The 27634-nt window shown below is 36.1% G+C and overlaps 1 protein-coding gene across 1 annotated transcript in view; it reads left to right on the forward strand.

Moving 5' to 3' along the window:
- LOC149782997 (sodium- and chloride-dependent transporter XTRP3-like) overlaps nt 1-27634 on the forward strand; it is a 106333-nt gene that overhangs the window by 20108 nt on the left and 58591 nt on the right. Inside the window, exon 3 of the mRNA XM_089934559.1 lies at nt 27249-27359. Within this exon, the coding sequence (XP_089790685.1) occupies nt 27249-27359 (111 nt within the window). The remainder of the gene's footprint in view (nt 1-27248; nt 27360-27634) is intronic.

Here is a 27634-nt window from a genome sequence, read left to right on the forward strand (position 1 = left end):
AAAGCCCCTTGGCTCTTAGGGTGATAGGCAGAAGACTTGAATTGTTGGATGCCTAATTCGTACATAACTTGCTGGAATATTCCAGACATAAAGTTGACCCTTGATCAGATTGGACAGACTGGGGAAGGCCAAACTGAGTTTTTAAAAAAAAAACTTTATCAAAGCTTTTACTATTGTTTTAGTTTTAATATCCCTCAAAGGAATTGCCTATGGGATTATTGTTGACGCACACATAATGGTCAACAAGTATTAGTTACCTGTTACAGTCTATCATTATTCTGCTAAATGGCTCGTCAAATGGGTTTTCCTACCATTTTACAAGTATGACAAGATCTGCAGCCTTTACAAACGTCACTTTTAATTTTTGGTCAATAGAAGTGATTCAAGATCTTGTGATAAGTCTTATTAATCCCTAAAAACCAGCCAAAGGAGTTTCATGGGCCAGACTAAGTATTTCCTGACTGATTCTGGAACTACATTTTAATTGTTCACTGACCAGTCGTCACCATCAGGTACCTCGGGAGGTCTCCATTTTCTCATAAAAGGTCTCCATTTTCTCATAAGAATTTCATTTTTAATGAAGTAACAAACAGGTACTTATGTGGCTTCAGTTTCACTAATGGCCCTTTGATACAAACAGGAGATCTAGGAATCTTTTTCCTGTTCGACGACAAGTGATTGTCGTATGTTTGTCACCCTGATTTGAATAAAGAGAATAAGTAGTTAAAAGAGGATCACTGTGATCGATATATTTTGATTGATCCAAGCAAGGAGTGAAAGTGACCTCATCAAAAGCCTGACCAATACTTGTGTCAGCTAAAGGAATACTTTCCTGATCAAAGTCATTCTCAAGAGTTGTCTTTGCCATAGGTCTAGTAACTGCACAAGCTGGGTATAAATCAGGGAATTCTTTTTCAATAGGATCGACTTTCTGATCCAAACAAGGCTTGTCAGTTACAAGTGGATTAACCACAACCTTATCTCCAGGTAGGTCGTTTGCCTAGTAATAAAAGAATGCCCTCAACGGGTAAGGAACACAGTGTTCCGACTGTGACGGGTCCTGAGACCAAGTCTGATGACAAATTTACACAGTGTAGAGAAACATTAACAAAGCCGCACTCTACTCCCTGAATAAGAATACTCTCGTTAGAAGAGGACTTCTCAGAAAAAGGCAAAATGCCTGATAATAAAAGACTGAGAAGGTCGAGTGTCCCTGAAAATTTTAATAAGGATGGGATTGGCCGAATCACCCATGAGTGATATAGAACGCTTCGACATGAATGGTTCATAATTCTCCATAATAAAATCAAACTGGGGGTTATTAGACCCAACAAATGTATTGCTTTCAATACATGACCATGACTTTAACCTCTTAGAAATAAGAGCATTTGGAAGAGGTCTGTCTTTATTCCGATACTTGTTTTTCAATTTGTAGCAATCAGAAATAACGTGTTCTTTCTTCTTGCAATAGGTACACGTAGGAAGAGACAGGGATTTTTGATCAAGCTTATCAGAAGCTTGATTTCTAAAAGTTGTACCAGATTGAAATTTAGAAGAGCTTGTATTAGTCTGAAATACTTTTGTGACAGAAGGCTGCTGAGTGGAAGACTTTTTTCCAAAAGAAACTTCATGAGCTAAAGAATACTCGTCAGCAGTACGAGCAGCATTTTCCAAGGTTTCGACCTTATGCTCAGCAAGTTTCAATGTCAGTGTGTATACAGTTCTTGAACTCCTCAAGTAATACAAGTTGTCTGAGAATTTCATAATTTTGATCAACTTTCTTGGCTAAGCACTATCTATCAAATAACTGCTCTTTTTCTCTTGCCAATTTGACGTGAGTTTGTCCAGCTTCTTTTTTTAAAAATAGTTCCTGAATTTTTGCCGATAGGCCTCAGGGACTAACTCATAACCCTTTAAAATGCAATCCTTAACCAGAGCATAGTCAGCACTTTGCTGTACTGACAGTGAATTGTAAAGATCACAAATTTTACCAGTAAATACACATTGTAATAACAGAGTCCAACGCTCCCTTGGCCATTTCAAATTTGCAGCAATTTTTTCAAACTGAGGAAAATATTTGTCTACTTCTTTTTCTATAAAAGGGGGCACTAACCTAAAATTCTGAGTAATATCAAAACTTGAATTTGCATGTAAAGTGGGAATGTGCTTTTCACTTGTCAGCTCTAATTCTCTTAATATGACTGATATTACCTCGCTTCCTTCCTTCTTTGCATTTGCATCCGTCTCTCTCTCCTCATTCTCCAATTGTAACTGTATTTGTTTTTCTCTCTCTCTCCTCTTTCTCCGTTTGCAACTGTATTATTTTCTCTTCTTTCTGTAACTGCATTTGTTATTTCTGTAACTGCATCTGCATTTATTTCTGTCTCTCCTCTTTCTCAAATTGCAACTGCATTTTTTTTCTTTCTGAAGCTCAAGCTTTATTAACTCTAATTCCATCTTGTATTTTAATTTTAATTCCTTTACTTTTATGTCAGAATCTGAAACAGACTTACTGGTCGAAACCAAAGTACTTTTATCCAAAACATTCTTTTCCACCAAAATTCTCTTTATTTCTTGCTTCGCTAAAGAAGCTTTTGCCTCCGAAAGATCAAATTTTCTGGCAAGTTGAAGCAGTTCATCTTTTTTCAAGAAATCTAACTATTCCTGAGCAGGATTTGAGAGAAAAATCTTCACTTTTGATGACATTATAAAACGCCTAATGATTTCACTGAATATTTCTAAAATGTAAAATAAATGGGATCTAAAAAATTCAAGATCATGGGGAATTTAAATTTAAAAAACAAAGTTTTCTGGAGTATTTTAGCCAAAATTCATATACCCAAAGGAGTAGCAACCCAATTTTCTGTTACGAGTCTATGCTCTTGAAATAAGTAACAGAAAAGAATGAAGACAACAAGCTTTGTAAAATTAAACAAATAATTTATTTTCCTAAAATGCTAAGTAAAAAATAAGAAAAAGGAACTTACGGTATTGCGAATCAAGTCCAAAAATAATCAAAGAATTTTTTAAAAAATCATATCAATGAAAAGTTCTATGTGAATAAGAGTTCAAATCCCAATGGAATCCAAGATGGAAGGCGATGACGTCAGTAATCGTCAGCGTTGTACTGATGTGTCAACAGTCTCTTGTTGAATCACAGAAAATATTATTCCAATTTTTAATTCAGTATAATTTGCAGTGAATGTCTTTGTCCAAGAATTATCAGAGGATTTATGTATTTCCAGGGGAAAGAATCACTTGAATTTCAATAATTTGAAGAAAATAAAAAATCTCTGTCCAAACTGGACACAACATAAAACAACTTCACGTCTCAAGTATTAAGGCACAATTAATATAATTCTTATCATAACATCAGCTATAAAACTAACTACAAATAAAAACAGATTCCCGGATGGGGGACAAGAAAAAGAAGCTTATTAACAATAAACACATAATTCATATCACGTACTCCAGGTATGAACTTGATTGAATTTAATGATTCTTACTCTGAGAAAGAATTTTAAAAAATTGTTTACCAAAACTGTCACTGATTGTGAAACAAGGCCAGCGAAAAGATACAACGTATCATTTATTAGTTGTTTACGTCAAAATTTAAAAAAAAAAATAAAAAATCAGTCAGAGTTGAACTCTATTCTGGACAATATCAAATCCAGCAGACAAAATTACATTACAGTACCCTATAATGGAATCAAAAGTTTTTTTTTTTTTTTAAATCTAACACGAACAATTAAATTAAGAATACATACCACTAGGTCGGGATTTTAGATTGTATCTGTTGAATTAAACAGTTGTGATTGAAGGTTATATTTGCGATGTCGAAGTTTTTGATTGTGTCGTTTTTGAATTACACGGCGGTGGTTGAAATTAAGTAGAATCACTAGGGTTGGTGTCACTCAGTGCGGTAATTCACGGTGTCACCCCCATGGACCTTCTTCCTGCACAAAAATTCAAACTTTTTATAGTCATGTGAGTCCTTCCAATGGACATCCTTCTTGCACATTTTTTTTTCGTAGACATGTGCGGTAACTCATGGTGTCACCCTCCCCCCCCCTTCTTCCTGCTCAAAAATTCAAAAACTTTATAGTGTCATTTTGGTGTCACCCCCTCTGGTGGCGCCACTGGTTGAAATTCTAATGTCACACGTCAAGAATTCCTAATTTACCTATTGTTTAAAAGAGTTTATGTTGAAGGTTCCATTTCATATGTTGAATATTTAGATTTCATCTGTTGAATTGCACAGCACTGGTTGAAAATAATATGTCCAATGTCGAGTTTTTAGATTGTATCGTCAGAATTACACGGCGGTTGTTGAAATTTTAATGTCATATGTCGAGAGTTTCATTTTAACTTGTTAAATCACATTGATTGTGCTGAAAGTTCCGTTTCGTATGTTGAGTTTTTAGATTGTATCTGTTGAATTACACAGCGGTTATTGTACATTTTATTGTGCTTGTCAGAATTGTTATTTTTATCTGGTGAAATGATGTGTTGGTGTTAAAGGTAACATTACATAATGTCCACTTTAGCAATTCAAAATAATGTCGAGTATTAAGATACATCATTCGTGTATTCAGTTATGAGGCGCCATTACATTTCATGCATTTACAGTTTGAAAATTACCATTCACAGGTCGAGAATTACTATGAATTTCTTCGCTAGAGGTCGCTCTCATGAACGGACCGCGTTATTTTTAAACAAGGTGGTGCTTCTCGTTGCTGTTAAATTCAACACACGAAATCTAAATACTCGCTATATCAAATGGAACTTTCATCACAAACAGTTACATACAACGTGTGAATTGGGGATTCTCGACATATGATATGAAATTTTAACTGTGTAATTCAAAATATACACTGTAAAACGTCGACATAGGAACTTTAAACCACCACTGTATAATTCAACATTTAAAATCCAGAATCTTCATCTAGAGAATGGAACTTTAAGGACATAGAATTTGATCCAACACGTGATATTGGATTTCTCGACATACGACATGAAATTTCAGCAGCAACGTTCTCATTGGACCAGCCACTACCACAAAAGCAAGAACATTTAATACAGGTAAACGGCTGGTACGCTACGTCATTATAAAATTGCCGCCTTCTTGCCTACTTCAGAGTAAATTTTGCCTCTGATTTCGTTTTGTTTTTACGCCACACTAAATGGGACTTTGCCTAAAGTAACTGATGAATTGCAACGATTCTGCATGGATCAATATTAACTTCTGCGCACAAAGCTATTTGAAAAGTCAAGTGGTAGTCCATAGGTGTTCAATCACACTATCCTGACACTAGGCCGACCAGTCCTAACACTAACCTCTTTATGCTGAGCGCCAAGCGAGGTAGCTGTTAGTACCGGTTTTATTAGTCTTTGATTTGGCTCGGCCGGGGTTCGAACCCATGACCTCCAGCATCCGAGGCGGACATTCTAACAATTAGGCCCCCGGAGCGGTGTTAATTTTAAGTATTTCTGCGTGACGGTTTGGCTCCAGAGATGGAAACCGTGGTAAATTATAATAAAACACAGAACTCTTTCTATCTGAGTGATAAACAAAATCGAATGTTTTTTATTATTTATTTTGTTTGAACAAAAGTGTCACTGCATAGATTTTGTTTAGAAAGATACTCTTTACTGCCAGATTCAATTTGGAAGTATATTCTGAAGAAAAATGGAGTCTTTAGATTTTGTGAATAGTGCATGCTACGTAACGTGCTAAATTATTAATGGAAGGGATCACGGTAAAATTGTAATGTACTATATTATAGGGCTAATTTTTTAAAAAGTGTTATGGTATTTGTATAGGGTTTAGAAGAGAAGATAAATTTGTATATAATTCTCTACACTCTCTTGATAAATTTTATTGATTATATGTTTGTGATACAGGAGTACTAGCTATTCACAGATAAAATGTATTGGCTGTGGCTCATGTTAAATATAGTGCTATCTTCAGTCATTCAGTCCCAAGTGGGGTCATGCTACAATTCAAGCTTAAGGGTCACTGAATCAAAGAAGCCATTATTTTGGCTGGATTGTGTGATTGTAGACTTACAATAAATCATTGATCAAGTTTCCCTTAATGGTCAAACATTTAGCTGAGCGACCATTTGTTGTGAAATTAGTACCTCTCTTAGTTGGTGTAAAGTGCTTAAAATAGAGTCATGTAGTTAACAGTTTAATTTGGAATTAATTAGATAATAATGATATATTTTACAAGTAATTTCCCACTTAATATAACATTTGTGGAAATTATATTGCACATTAAAGGTTGCATAAGGAGTGTGAGCGAAGAGTGAATATATGGCTATAATTTGGTTATAGAATTTAGGCTTTGCGCATTTTGGTATGCAGACTAGGATTAGGTAAAGGTTTGCAGTTAACACAATCAGACCAGAAGTCCGTTAGGATCCTTCATAACCTAGGGCCAAACATAGTGCAGAAAGTCAGCATGCAGAACTGGTCTCACTATGCTAAATTAAATGTTGAAAAGAAAAACCTTTTCTTGTGACTAATTCCACTTAACACTGTTACGTCAGATTAGGCGCAACAACGTTACACCAAACATTCCACTGCGACGAGATTTGCAACAGAGATGATTAAACTGCTCCTCTGGTGATGCTGCTTCTTCAAAGAATCCAGATGCGTGTCGCTTTTCCCGTGAACCATTGGCTTAAATATGTTACGTTTTTAGATCTTTAGTCCCCATAACTGCCGCACGTGCCATATGAATGACGAACCATCTCATGTTCTCGAAACACTGCGATATCACAGCTGCATAATGTTTTGCTGCTATCCATCTATGAGTAGATGCACAGTCAGCTCCGAGCCAGGGAGTAAAATGCCCAGTTGATAAATTCTTATCTAGAGTTAAAATGCGCACATGTTTTAGTCTGGTACCAATCTTTTTATATTAGTACAATGGGTGCTTTATATCTTGGCACTGAAGGGCAAGACACAGTCACTGGTCTTACTCTCCTTATTGTGTCATGTGTTGGTATACGTTAAGAAAAACGTTTTTGAATGCAGAGTTAACAGTAACTTGTACATTTAAATATCGTTTTTATTCTAAGATTGAATAACAGTAGCACATATTTAAGTAAGGATACAAATTCTAGGACTGAAGAGCATCGCATTAAGTCGTTTGCCACAGTTTCATATATACATAGCCCGATGCCTTCAGAATACTTGCTGACCGGTACTTTCTGGGTGGTATGATACTCAAGTTTTGAAAAAAAAAGTATGGAGTTTTGTTTACGTCACCTGTTTAACCTATATTTTACCCTGGTAAAATGTTTTAACTCAATAACGGGGAAGGGCTGAGTCTTTATCTCAAGCCCACAATATTTGTCTTCGTTAATTGTACACAGATTATTTTCCACCGGCATAATAAAACACGTACGTGCATACAAGAGAGCCAGAATATTTATTCCAGTCAAGTTGAAATAAATATTACCCCCTCCCCATGAATAAGCTATACTGAATGTGTCCCTATGTCACTCTCAGTATATTCCTAATTACGATGGTACAGCTAGTGCAAGTTGTTTTTTCTTTTCTATCTTTCCGTTTTTGAGGATGATTTCATAAACGTTGACTATGTTAGTCCTCTTTGCGCCATATAAATACCGCATTTCTCCACGTACAAAGAAGCTTGGCCAATTACAAACAGAGTAGAGACCAATTTGTTGTTGCATGATGGACTTCTCGTCTTTTGAAATCATCAAAAGAATAATAGAATGAACAGCGTAAACAATGACCTACCAGTACATTATTCCGTAGCATATATGATTCTATTTTTCCAGGACAAAATGTCATGGCATATATGATTCTAACTCCCAGTACATTATGCTATGGCATATATGATTCTATCTCCCAGTACATTATGCCATGGCATATATGATTCTATCTTCCAGGACAAAATGTCATGGCATTTATGATTCTATCTGCCAGTACGTTATGCCATGACATATATGATTCTATCTTCCAGTACATTATAGCATGACATATATGATTCTCTCTGCCAGTACGTTCTAAGCTGATTGCAGTCGGGTACTTATTATAAATGGGAAGCAGCTGGCAAACTTTCTCACATACCCACGTTGGCCGAGCTGAGTGATCTGTTAAGGCGAGCGCCGTTCACAACTCGGCTGCGCGGGGTCCCAAATGGGAAACATAAGTTAAATATAGTTGCGGGAATGTTTCCGAAAACTAAACTGTGTAGGATGCGATTTAATTTTTTTCAAAAATAGTATGCAGCAAAAGATATAAGAAAAGACAGTTCCGCTTCATACTGCGACTGTCGTTAATACATAGAATTCATGGCTGACAGGACAAAAGTTCGAATTGAATGTTTCGATGACGATTCTACAGTTGTTCATTTTGAACTCTGGAAAAAGATTTTCTATCCGTATGGTAAATAATACGCCGTACAAGAACATTTAAAAAAATGATAAACGGATTCTGTTATGATGCCCATGCCAGTTGCGTATTTTCTGTGATTTTCTGCTCGTAATGTAATAAATTCCGACCGGTACTTCCTGTTGTAAGTGCATGATATATTTTGTTTGCGCTAGCCAAATACGAACTCCCCTCCGTGATTTATTAATTTACGTACACGACTTCTTTCTTTTACTGACATTTATTATTTACTAATGCGACTTTTAAATTCTTGTTTGTGACACAGAAAATTCTGCGCAGCGTATGCAGTTGATAGGAGATGAGTTAGGCATATAATGGCTCCTTCAGATGTATCATTTAAATATGTCCCTGTCTGTCTACACACACACACACACACACACACACACACGTATATGTGTGTTGTTAAATATATTTAATTTAATTCTCTGTTGGTTTTAATTTTTTTAAAATTCATTTCATGCTATTGTAATGTAACATTGTTTACTGGAATTGACCTTGTCCAAAATCGAGTTAATTTCTGCTTAACCTGATTGACTTTTAAAAAAAAATTATTTCATTTATGTCAACAGCTACAAACTGAGTTTTATTCAGGACTTTTTATTACTAGGACTTGTGCCTTTAATTTTTGGATTATTTTTTTTATTTAATTCTCAATACCGTAAGTTCTTTTTTTCTCATTTTTCACTTTATTTTCTAGGGAAATACATTATTTGTTAAATTCTGCAAAGCTTGTTGTCTTTACTCTTTTCTGTTACTTATTTTACGAGCATAGACTTGTAACAGTGTGTGTGCAATTTAGATTTGTAATCTAGCTTAACAATTTTAGTCATATCGCCACGATGTCTGCAGTGTGGCTGTTATAGTTATGTCCAGCACTGGGGCATCATGCCACATACATGTAGCATCATATCCCACCCAGTCATATTATCCTAACACTAACCTCTTAATGCTGAGCGCCAAAAGAGGCGGCTGCTAGTACCATTTTTACAAGTCTTCGGTATGTCCCGGTGCCCGTTGCTCATCCATCCTCCTCGCTGTTTTTTGTTGATGTTGTTTTCTTAAAACCTATCCATTTATCTTTCTATTCAGTAATCAATAAGTTTGCAAAACATAAACAACTTGTTCTTAATCAGAGTATGTACTATCTGCAGAACTGTTTCTTTTCAAGAAAAATGACAAAGCTAAAGAGGGAATTCCATCTTGCGTATGTATTAATTTACAAAACTCCAAACGTGACGTGACAGTTAAATTATACATCTGGACAATGATGTATGTTTATGGTGATTTTCTACATACACTGTAAATTCGAATACAAACCAAACTTAACAGTGTTGGCCTCAGACACCTGCATGACAGCTTCTGTCACCTGGAAACTTGACTGTGTCGTAGGTCATATTAAATAGCAGAAGTAGTTCCAGTCAGTTAATGAACGTTAGGAAATAGAAGTGGTGTGAGATGAGGTAGAAAACTAGGTCAGATTCTCAGCTGTTATTACAAGTATCTTATTTCAACTTTAATATTTTGAGCTTGGGCGAGCAGCCAGGCGTACGTTTATCGATCGGTTGAAAGACAGACAAGGAGAAATGTAATAGAGTTGTTGTTGTTGTTGTTGATGGTGGTGGTGGTTTTTATTGGCACTTACAGCGTTGTATCTGGCATACAATGCCTAGGATATGAGAGGATATTGCCTTTCACATGGACACTACGACGCAGCCGACCATGGCTGGCCTGGGCAAGTATCTTACCTGCGACTCTTGGATTTTATATCGCACACTTTATTGATCTACAATTTATAAGAGAGAGAGAGAGAGAGAGAGAGAGAGAGAGAGAGAGAGAGAGAGAGAGAGAGAGAAAGAGAGAGAGAGAGAGAGAGAGAGTAAACCCCACCAGACATAAAACAACAAAAGGACATATTTTGTGAATTTTTTTTGTGAAGCTTTCTGTCGGTGGTTTTACGGTATTTGTTAAAGTCGAGTTCTCCACATGACTGGATATTAAAAGTCAATAATAATCGAGCGTTTGTAGTTGCTTGGTTTGAGTCGCCCTTCCTTTTATTGTATCACCTGACTTTCCATAGGTTATACGTATGTAGCTCCATTGCATCTGTTGTAATTTCTGTTATTTATGATATCTCCGTCTCCATCATGAAACTAATTCCATCTGTACAGACGGTTTTTCCACAAAACTCGTATCCTTTTCAGGTATATGGATTTTCATGAAGCTAATGTTTCAATGGAATCATCGGCTTCTACGGTAACAGCCGCGTTTGATCGAATACCTTTATTCTTGTGAGCTATTTATAAACTCAAAATACGACGCTCGACACTTTTCACAATCAGAAAGTTTGACTTCGATTATTTATGCATACATAAAATGTTTGACAGTACTTCATGGGTCAGAAAACTATAGTTTTACAAGGACTACAATTGCCTGCAGTTTTATGGAGTTTTGCTTATTTTTTTCTTCATATTTTGTATTTTATCATATGTTCCAGTTGTGCTCCTTTAATTTCTCAGTACAGTACCTTCGATTTGCATCAGAAGAAGCTCGCAAGATAATCCTACAACCTGTATATATCAAAATATTTATTTGTACTTCAGTTTCAGGGTGCTTGTCTCCTAACTTGTATCACAGGAGTCTGACGTTTTATCAATAAAGTACGGCGAAATCTCTGACAACATGAAATCACCTTATCGGTAATATAAATGAACACAAGGAGTGCAACGGTGACCACAACCCTCCGCTCGATTCGACTTTTCTCACGCGTCTTTTATCGCTTCAGAATAGCAAGAAAACTGAAAAACTACACATATACATTCACAATACAGTGATGTACCAACGAATAACTCTCTGACGACGATCGCATGAATCCAATCCGGCGAATTAAGTACACAAATATTCTAAAGCATAACGGATCACATAGACTAGCTCAGCTGATTACTCAAATCTATAAATGACGTATGTATAATTAATTATGAGATCTCCTGCTCAATTCAGCTGAAGCTCGGAGTATTTGTGTGTGTGTCTGTGTGTGTGTGTGTATATGTATGTGTGTGTGTGCGCGCGCGTACTTTTGTGTGTCTGTGTTTGTTTTACCCTTGACAAAACACACTCGTCCCTAAACACAAAAATAGTGTTTGTGTTTATGTGTTTATTTTTGTGTTTCTGTGTGCATTAACGTACGTTTGTATGTGTGTGTGTTTTTGTTTTCTTCCCTTGGCAAAAAATTGTTCCATTAACAAAAAGGGTGTGATTGTGTGTATGTATGTGTTTGTGTGCGTTTGCGTACGTTTGTATGTGTGTGTGTTTGTTTTCTTCCCTTAGCAAATATTGTTTCATTAACAAAAGTGGACCGCTCCGGTGGCCTAGTGGTTAGAACGTCCGCCTCTGATGCGGGAGGTCGTGGGTTCGATCCTCGGCCGAGTCATACCTAAGACTTATAAAAATGGTACTGACAGCTGCTTCACTTGGCGCTTAGCATTAAGAGGTTAGTGTTAGGACTGGCCAGCCTGACGTCAGGATAATGTAACTGGGTGGGACTTCATGCTACATGTCTGCGGCATGATGCCCCAGTGCTATACATCACTATAAACTGCCACACTGCAGACATCGTAGCGATATGACTGAAAAATTGTTAAAAGCTACGTTAAAAATCCAAATCACATACACACACACATTACCAAAAGTGTTTGTATGTGTGTTTGTATGTGTTTGTGAGCGTTCGCGTATGTTTGTATGTGTGTCTTTGTTTTCTTCCCTTAGGAAAACAATTTTCCCTTAACAAAAACGTGTGTGTGTATGTGTTTGTTTGTGTGTGTTTATGTGCGTTCGCGTACGTTTGTATGTGTTTGTATGTGTGCATGTGTTTGTTTTCTTCCTTGTGTGTATTTGTGTTTATGTGCGTTCGCGTACGTTTGTATGTGTGTGTTTGTTTTCTTCCCTTATAATTTTTTCCATAAACAAGTGTTTTTGTGTGTATGTGTGTGTTTGTATGCGTTTGCGTACGTTTGTATTTGTGCTTGTTTTCTGCCCTTAGCAAAAAATTGTTCCATTAAAAAAAGTTTGTGTGAGTGTGTGCATGTGTGTATTTGTATGTTTGTGTGCGTTCGCGTACGTTTGTGTTTTCTTCTCTTAGCAAAAAGTGTTCCCTTAACAAAATTGTGTGTGAGTGTGTGTATGTGTGTGTTTGTGTTTGTTCGCGTGTGTTTGTATGTGTGTATGTGTGTTTGTTTTCTTTCATTAACAAAATATTGTTCCCTTAACAAAAACGTGTGTGTATGTGTTGTGTGCGTTCGCGTACGTTTGTATGCGTGTTTGTATGTATGTGTGTATGTGTCTGTTTTCTTCCCTTAACAAAAAATGTTCTCTTAACAAAAATGTGTGTTTATGTGTGTATATGTGTGTATGTGTTTTTGTATGCATCCGTTCGTTTGTGTGTGTATTTTGTTTGTGTGTGTTTGTGTGTGTGCATTTTGTTTGTGTGCGCGCGTACATTTGCATATGCTCTGTTTGTTTTTTTCCATTAACAAGAAAAACCCTTGTCCCTGCTCAACGTGTTTGTTTTGTGTGAATGTGGAGTAGTGCGATTACAATCATTCTTTTGCTGAGGTGATTGTATGTAATGGTGTCTTTTGTAGATTAAAAAAAAATCCTTCTCCACAATGTATTCATAGTAAATAACGTGGATTTCGTTAGTCTGAGTGTGTTGTTTTGTATAAAAAATTATTTTAGATTAGCAATCTCATCACTGTGGATTGTTTGATAGGTGATTCTGTGTCTATAAAGTTACATGTCCCTCCACGCCAGGTATTATAGATTTATTTCGCTGTTACTGTTTTGCCCGATTGAGGACAGCCCCTTGCAACATTGTAGCCAATGTCCAGTATCGTGACAACCGACCTGTTCCATTCCTATTGTCGCTATAGACCCATTTTTTTTATTTAGTTACACAGGCCCATGGGGTTTTTGACTGGGATTTCCATTGTCGCTATATCGCCGTGAAAAGCTATAACACTTGACGGGGTGGGACATAGAACTTGACACAATGGGTTTTTTTTCTTCTTTTTTTCTTCCTTCTTTTATTTCTTGTTTTTTTTTTTACGTAGAACTTGATTTAATGCGTGGCGAAGCGGGACATATAACTTTATATAATGCCTGGCAGACATTGTTGCCAGTATCCAATACCGTGACGTCACCCCAACTGTTCCGTTCCTATTGTAGCTAAACAGCCCCATTATTTTTTGAGGCTATACAGTCCCAATATTTTTGAGGCTATACAGTCCCAATATTCCCCATGTTAAATTCTCATTTGAAGCTAAAGTGTCCGACAACCTTTTTGACTGGGATTTCCATTGAGGCTAAAGTTTTTGAGGCTAAAGTGTCCCACGACTTATTGACTGGGATTTCCAGTGAGGCTAAAGTTTCCCCACTACACTGCAAATGTACCCTAAACTAGAGGGTCAATAGTTGTCACATTTTAAGATCTGCACACTCAGAAAGAAAGTAGTTCCAAATGTAAAATCGCCAGTGTGTTGATAAAAGTGGTATACCCACTGTGGCGATATAGTTTGTCTCCCTCTGATAGAATTCAATATATCCAAAAAATATATAATAAAGCACCTTTTTGAATTTATTGTCGTGCTAACAGTCATAGGGTGATATGACGACACCATTTGGATAGCATAAAACGTAACGTTATGGGCAAATGGGTGTTGTATAAGATGACGAACACCTTTTTAGAAACATAAAGTAAAATGTCACGTGTTCGAATTTCCTCCAGTGACCAGCGGGATTCAGAAAGTAAGCCATACTAATACATTTTAATACTTGTTTTAAAATAATATACTTCTCACACATTATTTCCAATACTTTACGCGTGTCACAAGTCATGTGGACAGGAATGACGTTAAGACGTTATACAGAGTAAAAATGGCGAATACTTCCGAACATAATTTTTATTGATTTTTTAAAAATAAAATACAATCTTGGAATAATATCAATTTTTTATTATTCACCAAGACTCACTAAAGATAAAAATCATTGACCTACCTTCAGAAGATTAATTTCAAATTAGCATCGAAGTATATAGCTCGTTTATACACTTTGCAAGTAAGGTGTTTGATACGTGGGCGATATCACCGCCTTCCAGACGAGACTAATCTTACATCATATATTTTTCTTGCTCTTTCTTCTAATCAGTACACATGACTTGATTCTAAACGTTGAAGATCTTCATGGACGTCATCATGGTAGCTGGGAGTATTGTATGTCGTGTTGACCTATTTATCGCAATTGGATTAACTCCACGATTTTCTTTTTCTTTTTTGAAATGTATTTGACTTCAGTAGGTAGTACTGGCCCACTTTCAATGAATTTGATATTTGATATGTTAAAAACCGACCAACACTGATTTGGATGATGCACATGCCTTTAATATACTTTTTAATTGAGTTTTTCAAACGAAATCTTCTGACATTTTTTTCTTTTAAACAAAGGAAACAAAACAAAACATATCAAAACAAAAAGAAAACACCATAACGTTTTGGCTTCTTTAAATCAAGATTATGATATGCAGAAAGTCCAACACATGAAATATTATATTTATTTTTCTTCAGTTTACTTGCAGCATAAATTTTGAGTGTATTGAAGAAATTGTTTCAATACTGGAATTTCGCTTCATGGATTCCTTTGTAACCCCTTTACCTTCGCAGACTGGTTACATTAATTTACCCCAAGTAAAGCCGATTCAGACTATTAAAAAATCAGTATACTGGCCTTATAGAAACCAACCAGATTTAATACTAAAGACAGCAACAAAAATACCCAACCTCTTTTCTCTTCAGAACAGACACTATATGTAAAGAAATTTTACTAATTGGAGGTAGCTTTTGGTTTTTTTTAAATTTAATTACTTCGACTTTTGTGAATTTGATTCCTATTTCCAGTTTCCATTTTGAAGAGTTTTAGTTTTCCTCTGAAAATATAACGTGAATTTTAAATTATGCATAAAAAGTCCTTGGCTGAGTCATGTTGCAGCAGCTACTTCCATTTTTTACGTAATTTTTTTCTTCTGTTGGCAAGGACATTCAATGGCATTCAGTCCTTAAGGTACGCAATGTATGGGGCAAAACGACGGTTGGGATACCGGGTCTGATTTAATAACTAGTTACTATAAATCAACAGGTAACGATTTTTTGGGTGATAAGAAATATAACGCAAAACATTTTTCCTTTCGTACTCATTTTTCTTGTTCTAAGAATGCGTATTTATCACTGTCATTCTGACAATAGCATTTGCATGAAGTCACATTCCCCTCATAATGTTCCCAGTGAAGTTGGTTAATGTCGTATTCCACCAGCTGTACAAGTATAACGATATTTATTAGAATCGATCAAGGTCGTTAACAACTTTATGCAAAGCTTCTACGCCAGATACGTAACAACGTTGACATGGTAAAGAAGGCTTTACTAGTATAGATAAGGAACAGCTGGACCTATCATCTTTTTTATTTTCTTGTACTAATATTATAAAATTACATATAGCATTAAAAGGACATTGACAACAAAATTGAAAATTACTAGACCAGCCAGAATGTAGAAAATCATTTACAATCACGATAGAACTCCAGCAAAAGTGCAAGTAACTGCAGCGTCTTGAGCTAGGATTTGGATTTGGCTCCTCTCTATATTAGCCGCTGAGGAATTTCACTCATGATACTAATGAATAACATTAATTTGCTTCGAACTACAGCGAGATATTTTTTTCGCTAACTTCCATGGGTTTCATGGCCCTAATAGGAACAGATGGTTTATACATGGGGTGAACCTGCCCCCGGGCTGGTGACGACACAATAGCTCGGGGCGAGTTGTGAGTGCATCCGAACTATAAAAACCGCTGGTGGAGAAGAGCGAAAACTCTATAATTTAAATGATGATGAAGAGGTGTTCCTTGAACTGTAGTGGACGTAAATTAGCGTGTCAGAGTACCCAACCACACAACACTCACTTTTGTTAAAATTTATACAACATTTAACATGTCACCTTCCTTCTTTAAAGACAACTTTGATTTTCTTTTACACATTATAAATAATTAGTAGTTCATATAATTTTCTATAGAAATGCACACGCAGAATAGTGAAATATGTAGTGAAATTATTTTAGTTAAGTAAATCAAAATTAGTTAAATATAGATGTTTAAATTTCCCATAATAAAATTGAAATGAGGACTTCTATAACTGATAACGCATTAATATATAAGGCAAAAACGAAAACAAGCGCCTTTAATACGTCTTTAGCAAGAAAAAACTTAGACGTATGAATGAGCAAGATCTCAACAGAATTATCACTAAGCCAGTTGATATATTTTTGGACATATTCTTTTGTTTTCATTGATTTATATAAAAATTGGCTACAACAATTGTTGAAATACTTTGTGACCAGTTTTTATTTTTCACACTTATATCGTAAGTTTATTTTGCCTGCTTTTAATTTGTGCTGGATTTGCATATTTTGGCTTAAACATTGCAGCCTTCTTAAAATATTTATGATAAAATACTAGGTCATGTGGACTGACTAGTACCCTTTTTCACCCCGAATTATTCAAGCATATAAAGCAGACCAGCGAAGCGCAGTTCTGGCATCTCCTCTTATACCCTTGTGTCCCCGATTTTACAAATAACGTTTAATCTTTTTAAAAAATGTAACGCAAATAAATCATCGACTTGAGATTAAAACTATCACAGATAATGAATTTATGAATGTAAATAATATATTTGACTGAAAATAACATTGTTTTTACACGTCACAGATTTTTTTGTATAGTTACACTTTACTATTTTATATTGATGATTTCTTGAACATATATAGATCGCAGTGTGATATGAAATTTCGGCAAAATCAATTAAATTGGGCAGTTTGGATGGCAACATCAGGGAGAGGAACATGTTAATAACATTGATCACTTAAGATATACCCCAGTTACTGTTGCCAATATAGAGGTTTCATATATTTTTTTCAGATACGAACACTGTTGTCTAAATGTTCATTACATTTACATGGCGATTATTCCTTTAATCCCGCGAACAACAGCTTAAATCAAAAACAATTTAATGAGATCTGTAATAACATCAGTATTCCTTCACATTATGAGTATAACTATTAACAATGGCTCTAGAACATAAAAAACAGAGGAAAATGACCGGTGATGATATAGGTTGATTGGAAAGATTGGCGGTATATAAATGGTGGAATAGAGGATGGTGGATACGGTACAATACCCATTATTATAACGCTCTAGTAACACCAGATAAAAAGGATTTTTTAAAAAAATTTCTTTCTTTTAGTTATCAGCGAACTAACAGATGAAGGAATATGACGCCTGAATGAGAGTATGAAGGCGTATTTGCTGCTGAAGCACAAAGCTGGATAATTATTACACATTTTATTTCTACTTTTCAAGACTGTCTGAAATATTAGTATTAGGTTAACAAGTCATATGAAAACATCACAATAAGATTTTAGAAATATATTGTGATATGGTGGCGAAATTATTTTAAATAGTAGGTTACAATAACAGTTTATAAAAGTCCTTAAATTTGTTTGTTTGTGGAATAAATGCTACTATAAATACTGAGGTGACAAAAACCGGAACTAAAGAGGCTGCCAAAAGACTAAAACAAGTAACTTTACATGGCAGACAGTGAAGACGTGATAAAAACCGGAACTAAAGAGGCTGCTAAAAAATAAAACAAAGTAACTTTACATGGCAGACAGTGAAGACGTGATAAAAACCGGAACTAAAGAGGCTGCCAAAAGACTAAAACAAGTAACTTTACATGGCAGACAGTGAAGACGTGATAAAAACCGGAACTAAAGAGGCTGCCAAAAGACTAAAACAAGTAACTTTACATGGCAGACAGTGAAGACGTGATAAAAACCGGAACTAAAGAGGCTGCCAAAAGCTTAAAACAAGTAACTTTACATGGCAGACAGTGAAGACGTGATAAAAACCGGAACTAAAGAGGCTGCCAAAAGACTAAAACAAGTAACTTTACATGGCAGACAGTGAAGACGTGATAAAAACCGAAACTAAAGAGGCTGCCAAAAGACTAAAACAAGTAACTTTACATGGCAGACAGTGAAGACGTGATAAAAACCGGAACTAAAGAGGCTGCCAAAAGACTAAAACAAGTAACTTTACATGGCAGACAGTGAAGACGTGATAAAAACCGGAACTAACGAGGCTGCTAAAAAATAAAACAAGTAACTTTACATGGCAGACAGTGAAGACGTGATAAAAACCGGAACTAAAGAGGCTGCCAAACGCTTAAAACAAGTAACTTTACATGGCAGACAGTGAAGACGTGACAAAAACCGGAACTAAAGAGGCTGCCAAAAGTCTAAAACAGTTCTTACATGGCAGACAGTGACGCCTACTCACGTGGCAACGACAAAAAGTAAACAGAGGACATACAATAATTTTGAAACAATAGTTAATGTTCACGAAGAAAAGGATGATGACAGTAAATGTGATGAAACATCCACAACCAATAATAATAATGAAACAAAAAAAAAACAACAACAAAAATACAAAACAACAACAGGCGTTTATACTTACGTCTACGTTCATTGGAGCTGGTCTGATTTACTTTTTGTTTTAAAGCTATTTCTGTGCAATTTTGATTACTAAACCAGTGCGTTTTACTGCATTTGCAGTGAACATACCAGTTACAAGAAGTGGTATTATCAGCTAATGAAGAAAAAACTTTTCCAGCCAATACAATAAATAAGCGTATTACATAGCCAACGATACCAGGCATTGCTACTTTTAGGAAATGGAACATGCAGTCCCCCACCCCAACTAACCCCGTTCAAAAAAACCTGTCAAACACAAACATTTAACTGACACGAACTTGGTTAAAATAGATGCAAAACAAATCAAACAAATGATTTTGTTTTATAAATGTTAGATCGATGTTTAGAGTATAAACTAAATTAACAGAATAGATGACAACATACGGAAAATATAGAACTAATGTATTATGCCTGGTAAATTTTGTTTCTATATAACGTGATCTAAAGATTCATGGAATGCAAATAATTCAGCTGTAAAGAATGTGGGAAAACTCCATATTAAAGACATCAGCGTTTCATACGGTAGCGATAATATCATATATCTTTATGCTGGATGATTACATCAAGTTCATGACATTTAAAGACTTATGGCTGGGAACCTCTGTGAGAATAAATAAAACAGAGCAGGATATAATGAACGAAAAACTCAGAAAGTAGAGATCATGAGCCGAAAATGCAAAACATTAGATTAAAATGCTATTCAGTTTATCGTGAAAGGAAAGAAATTCGGAATCTCTTTCTCTCTCTCTCTCTCTGTCTCGCGATTCTATTATATTGAGAGAACATTGTCCGTTATATCCAATATCTGTTCATCAGGACTTAACATTTACAATTATATTGCGAAAAACACCTGAAGTAACAGAACGTGCAAGCCATGATTATGAACTGGAGAATATTTATTTCCAGTACATTACGACTACATCCAGCATGATGGTTAAATGTAAACGATATGTAGCAACACTTTTATTCAGAACAAATGTAGGTCGTAGGCACATATATTAAATACAAAACAGTTGTATTTACAATTATATGAGTATTACATATCAAAATCGTGTGAAAGGCACTTTAACATTATGAACCCATAGTTCCATATACTGCGGTGTCATTGTTATGCAGAAGTTCCTGATATTCCTATACATTATGAATATAAATATTAAATTCTTTCATTCTTTATAAGCTGAACACTTTTCAATATAGTGAAATTATTCTTCTGTCTTCTGTCTATGTCTTTTTTAATATAATTCTTTTGCGTTGTTTCTTCTTCCCACTTTTCGCTCCGGTGGCCTAGTGGTTAGAGCGCCCGTCTCGGAAGCGGGAGGTCGTGGGTTTGAACCCCGGCCGAGTCATACCAAAGACTTACAAAAATGGTACTAACAGTTGCCTCGCTAGGCGCTCAGCATTAAGAGGTTAGTGTTAGGACTGGTCTGCCTGGTGTCAGGATAATGTGACTGGGTGGGACATCATGCTACATGTCTGCGGCATGTTGTCCCAGTGTTAGACATTACTATAAACTGCCACACTGCAGGCATCGTAGCGATATGACTGAAAAATTGTTAAAGCTACGTTAAAAAGCCTAATCATACACACACACACTCTCTCTTTCTCCACTTGTATTGTCAGACAATGACTAGACCATCTAACTTCAGCCCATGCAGCTGTAAATTGAAATGGTATGTTACAGATGAGATAATCTACACATAATTTGTTTTTTTATGCTTTTATACAAGGATAATTTACTATTCTGATTTACATCAGATTGCCAGGAAAAGAGAATTATTCGTGTAGCTGCCAACACGACCTTTACAAACGTATCATCAAGAATGAGATTATATGGAATCACGATACTCTACAAACAGGACAAAGAAACTGATGCTTAAAAGTATTTTAATCCAGGAAAAGAACAATTAAGAATTACTGTGGAATGATAGTCAAATGTATTTTACTTGCGAGGATATAAATTAGATGAAAAATTCAAAGAAGTACGAAGTTTATCTTGGCTGGAGAGCAAAAACGCACGCAAAGTAGTAATATAACGTAATTACTGTAAACAATATTTATACAGATCATCGTCGTTGTCTACGGCTGGATTTAAGAACCAACGGTAAGAGACTGCATGGAGGAGGACATAAATGAGCTATTGCAAAGCAGGGAATACACCTTAAGATAAACAGTAACGAAACATGGATGCATACAAGATGTATTTATTCCTTTGCTTGTTTGTGATGCCCAACAAAATATTCGGAACAACTAGATATGATTTATTTTTTTATTATTATAGAAATCAGTAATTAATATATCTATCTGAGAGAGTCTAAAAAATATGATCTATGTGGTGTTACAAATTACCGAATGGCATGGCTTGCGCTCTGTATTACAATATTACCTACTACTTAAAATAAGACTTACAAGAAAAATGGCTTTTTAGAGATGACAGTGTACTTCTAATAGATCCTGCTGATGAATTCAGTATAAGAGAATAATTATTTATTATTATCTATACTTAGGAACTAACAATTTGCTTCTTAAGGACGATTATGCAAACATACTCTACCATAATTTGATACTCTTTCTAACACATTTTATATATGACTGAATCCAGCTGACCGTTTTGAATGTAAGGCGTAGGATATGAAACGAGATAAATATACATTGTGTAAGCATTTACATTTTCTATCCCATAGATTTTAAAGTGAATATCTTGTTGAACGTTAACTAATTTGTTTGTTATCATGCGCACTTCTGAGATCAAGCCAGTCGCAATTATGTGAATGTAAAAATTATTACCTTGTACGGTATTAATTTCTGCTCGTTTTGTTCTTCATCAGTGAAGTACTATGTGGCTTCTGAATTATTTTGCTTAAACTGAAAACCCTGCAAATTCAAGCCTAAACTGAAAACTCTGGGAATGCGCTATATTTGGCAGGCTTATATAGAATAGAATCATGTTTCGCTTGCTGAGTTGAACAACTTATCTGAATCACTGTTTCCGCTTTTTAAAACAGTTATGAAAACATGCTTTAAGCTCTTTTACCAGGAGCTCTAGTTCTCTATCTTCATTCTTGGCGATAACTGATTTAGCGAGGCTTAATTTTTAAAACAAATGTTGATAAATTTTTCGTGGTACTTTTATGGATCATTGTTTTCAGTTCTTTAATGTTCTTTCGTTCTCTCTAGCGATCTTTCTTGACTTTCGAAGGGGCTGTTTTCCATCACATCCGCGTGTCTCATCAAACCTATTTTCACGACCAGGTACAGAACCTTTGGTCACTCTTCGCCTAACCGAGATACTTCAGTCCCAATGCAGAGACCTGCATCCAGTCAACAACCTGGCGATTTGACGATTAGAAATTTCACCCCCTCCAACACGTTGCGGCATACCATAACCGTCATACTTGAGATATAGACAGAAGACAGAGAACCCAGCGTCGAACGCAACATAGACAACAAAGCCGATTCTTGTCAGGAACCAGAAATAGAAGAAGAACCAGAGACAGAGAAGGTGGAAGAGGAGGAATGCTACCACGACAAACAGAATACTGGATATGGGCTACAATCAGCATTTGGAAAATAGGAAGAAAGCCGGCCACTTTGTCAACGCTGTGAAGTATATAGCCTGGGGGTTGCTGAATACTCGGAAATCTCAATCTGTACAGTGGCAATTTAGAGTCCACGTCTTGAGAAACTACTATCATGAAACATACCAGAATCACTCCATCGTTGAGGATGAGGAGTAGCTCTCTAAACCACATGGACTGGGTCGATTTCAGAAGGCAGAGTTTGATGAGACACTGTGCCCGGCAAAATGTGTTGAAGATGTCAGGAGCAAGAAGTATAGTATGCCGCTGTGAAAAACGGCTCTTTTCAGGGCTGCTAATCACATTACCATATAATGGTTTTCATTTTGGCCTGTAAACATATTGTGATAATATCCATGAAATACGAATGTACTCATTAGTCCACCGTTCAAAAAATGCATGATATTACCCAACAAAACATCGAAATCTTTAAGGGGCCTTTCAGACCAATCGTTATTTATTGTCTTTTCGGAACAAGGATGTACGGTGACTTGTTCCGAAAAGGGTGATTGATTTGAATTTTCAGTTTCATCCTCGAAAACAACTTTTTAATTACAACTCTGAGCAAATACACACCTGTCTCTTACGACCCGTCGTCCCAAAAGACCCTCCCAAAACAAAATAGCAAATAAACAAACAAAAACGAACCCCTCTAATTCCATCATGAACTCGAAGCAGTAAGTTCACAAAATTATTGAAAGGTAATTTATATTCCTCATTGATTTATACCTTTTGGACACAATGAATACACTTTGTACACTAAATTCTAAATCTACTCGAAATAGGTCAAATGCAACGAGACAGTTATTGCAATTAAAATGTGTGTCTAACACGTGTTGACATGATAGGGAAATCCCGATGTAGATAACGGCGCTAATTTCGGAGAGAAAAGGTAAATGGAGTTTTAGTTCATGACATCCGGGACCATTTAGTACTGCTGGGTAAGCCCTTTTTAAACGCTGCCTCACTCCAAATATAATTTAAATAGTGCCGAACATTTTAAATAGTCGCACATGGTCGAGCGACCAAACGCGACTGAAATACAAACTCGCACACCATTTTGCGATTCAGTTTCACTAGATCAAGACGAACTGAGGAAGAGTTTTTGTGATAGACTAAGGGAGGCCATGATACATTCGGAACGAGTAAATCACCTCTTGGACCGAGTGGATGAGTTGGTCCCTCTTCTAAGACGAAGGCGTTTCACCAAATGAAGTAGTGTTTGCTTCAAGATGGCAAACGAACTAATCAAAGGCGTCCTGAAAAAGGAAACTAAGGAAAGGAAATAGGCCTTTGAGGATGAAACGAGGCTGCAGCTGGAATAGCAACAGATGGAACAACAACTCAAGTAAGAACAATGAGAGATACATTGGAGGAATGAGTGGAAATAATGGCAGCACGAGCAGGGACATGGGACATTAGCAACAATCATTACAATACTAACCCTTTACCCCAAGAGTAGAAGATTGGGAGTGAGTGGCCAACCGGGCTTATTTTAGCCTTTGTATGTAAGTGAACACATGGCTGCAGGATAAGTGTCGCAATAGTAGTCCGTGTTGCAACGGTATAGTTGTCATGGACATGTAAATTAAGGGTTCAGGACAAATACCAACGGCCCTTTTGAGGGCTACACAGATTTCCTGAAATAGAAATAGTACTCAATTTTGCCAGCTTGTCTATATTTATGTCAGTATTTATGAATGCTATCTTCTTTAAATGTAAATATTTAAATAGCATTTTTCTAAAGCATTTTGTATATCACTTTTATGTTTGAATAAAATCAAACAGTTTTATCCCGTGTAACCTTTTGTACCACGAATAGCTTTGACAACACATTTGTCTACTCCAAACTTGTCAGGCTTCGCCACGAACTTTTTTTAAGTAGGACTGATAGAAGGCCTTTATCGTTTACGGTTGTACTTACTGAAGAAATGTGTAACCTATACAATGAAATAAAACCCGAATACAAGGTTGTTATTTGATTACAATTTACATTAAATTCATCAACAGTTTATATGCTTTGTTTGTAATGCTGACAAATCTTGTGCGTGGTATTTATCATCATCATCATCATCATAATCATAATCGTCATCAGCAGCATCAACATCACTGACGCACCATCCGTTCCCATTGCAACAATCTTTTTCATCCATCCATCCATTCCCATATCTCTCTGACATAAGGCCCGCAATAAGACGACTGATAGTTTCACTGTCTACCTTGGGTACATTATTCATACCAATAAAAAGAATTTAAACAGAAGAAGAAATACTAATTATTAAATAGTATGAATATAAATTTAAATTGCTGATTTAATAGTTTGCAGTAATATAAATGGAACGGAGCAAAATTTAAATTCCTGGTTTGATAATAAACATTTCTGGTTTAATATTTTAAAATTTCTGGTTTAATAGTTTACATTAAATAATATATAATAAAATTTAATATCGTTTACCTTGCAATCGGAAGAACGTATACAATTTCTGGCTCTTTGGAAGACGTATGTCATGGGTTCTGATAGTACTAATATTAGTACCCTTACTCGTACCTCGTGGACAGGGTACTAACATGAGCATATACGTGTTAATGGAGCAAGCCGGGTGTGATTCACACCTGGCGCTCTTTTAGCCTAATAATAACACTTTAAACATATTCCTTGCATATAATCCAATAAATTGAGTAGTCCTCTTATTTAATACCGGAAGTATCGAAAATCATTGTAGAAATAGTTGTAAAATCTCGTTTACCTTTTTTAGCCGATATTTTCGTTTAGATCGTCCGCCATATTATTTCAAATAATGATTACTTCCGTTCTCATCCTCGTTTGTTTGTGTGCCATATAAGGGCATTGACGCCATATTTGGAAATGTAAACAAATCGTAGTAAAAATTTGGCCCCGTTTGGGTCAGAAATTCTGCGCATTAAAAGTAAATACGGTTTATCGGCAACTTTGAAGTTCCACCAAGAAGCGATTATTCGCACTTGATTGATAATAATATAGCGTAGAATATCCAAAATATGGTCTGGCAAGCCTTACGTAGAAAAGGGGTCACGGCGAGAGTCTCGCGTTATCTGTCATGGCGGACAGGATAAGGTTAGAGTAACCATGCCACTTTATTTTATCGTGTAAGGGCTTAATAAATTCAAAATAAGCCAAACTTCTTTCACAACATGATTATACTTATGTAGTTGATTTCTACATTGTTTGTTTTTCTGACTTTAGTGATGTTTTTTTTTTTTTTGCTCCATTACATGATATGGGATCAGTTCGTAGCCTCGACCACAACAAATCAAGTTGAGGCTACGACATCGTAGCTAGGGTTCTGACTGTACCAATTTTAAAGTTTTTGCAGCCAACTACAAATGTTCCCGTCGTATCATAATCAGAACAAACTGAACATGTCATCTCATCAGGCCTGGCCCTAGGGCAAGGCGAACGAAGCATCCGCCTTGGGCCCCACGCTTTCAGGTAATCAGCTCCGCAATGCAATTTTTTTTGCTTGGAGCCCAGCTCATTGCTTTTGCTGCCTTGGGACCCGCATATCCTAGGGCCGGGCCTGCATCTCACCATTCTCCTTGTTGTGGTTTAGCACGGAAATTTCTGCTTCCAAGTATCTTGGAATTTTCGTTCTCTTTTGAGTTTCTCATCTTTTGATACTTTTTTAAATTGTTTTTTGGCGGAGGCGAGACATTATCAAGAAATCACATTTTTCAAACACGCGAGACCACGTAATAAAAAGTCAATCGCGTAAATACTTGATGCTCTTACGTGATTAACAAAGTAAACGCCCAAACGACAAAGATAATTTAGTTGAAATAGCTTAGGTGGCGCTCTACAGTTTCGTATTTTGCATAGAATTTAAAAAAAAAAAAATTTTCCCGGCTTTCCTCACTGGTTATACTGGCTATTTAAAGAAGACCTTGTATATCTTGTGTATAGTTCAAACAACATTTAATTCCCATTATTTTGGTGTATGAGTGATGGGTGTAATATGGGTTATAGAGAATACAGCTTGGCCTTACTCCAGATGTGCATCTTTCAGAAAGTGCTAGCTCCACTTGGTCATTTTCACTTCCTGAAATTTAGAGGTAAATTGTATAAAAAGAGGCGATAACTTTTTTTATACATTGTATATATTTGGTAATTCATTCATTGCACTTTCAGAACCTGGTATTGTCTAGTCTGGCAAAATTCATTTTCCCTATTTTAATAGCAGCTATGGATAGTGTACTTCAGACTAATTCAGGCTGAATTTTTGAGTACAAGGGAGCAGTTATTTTAGTTAGCAGTGTGCTTAGATCATGTACAATTTCCAAAAGTACAATATCCAAAGAAATGTCAGCCACATTTTAGTTAATTATCATAGAGGTATGCCAACATTCTCTCCACTGTGCATGTTTTAAATATGTGTGTGTGTGTGTGTGTGTGTGTGTGTGTGTAATTTGGCAGATATATGACTTGAGTAGGTATGCACTTTACATGGTGAGTTTCTGATTGATTTTGGGTAGTTTTACATGACTACACATTAGCTTTGGTTTTAAAAATGTCAATAATTGCCTTGCTACTGACTCCATGAACATTCATAAATCATTATTTTTTCTTCTTCAGGTTGTGTATGTTACAGCGACATTCCCGTATGTGGTACTTATAATATTTTTCGGTCGCGGAATCACGCTAAAAGGGGCAGCTGATGGCCTAATACACCTTTTTTACCCGAAGGTATGTAGCTGGAAGTCCTTCATGAGATTACGTTGTTGTTAAATGATATCCCATACTCAGCTCTTTTCCATATGTAAAATCCAGGAATTGCTTTTAATCGCTTCTATCCGTAACAGGGGCGCCCGAAAAATTGTTTTCGGGCCGGGGGGTGGGGGTGGGAAGAAGCAAATATTTAGTGGTCAGCTATTGAGTTTTACGGCTGTAGACCAAAACATGTTCCATAACCGGGCGATACCATAAATATTTTCATTATGCGCTGCAAGCTGTCATTCACA

The sequence above is a fragment of the Sinohyriopsis cumingii genome, chromosome 15 (assembly GCF_028554795.1).
Source record: "Sinohyriopsis cumingii isolate HCF-2022 chromosome 15, ASM2855479v2, whole genome shotgun sequence".
Classification (NCBI taxonomy): Eukaryota; Metazoa; Mollusca; class Bivalvia; order Unionida; family Unionidae; genus Sinohyriopsis; species Sinohyriopsis cumingii.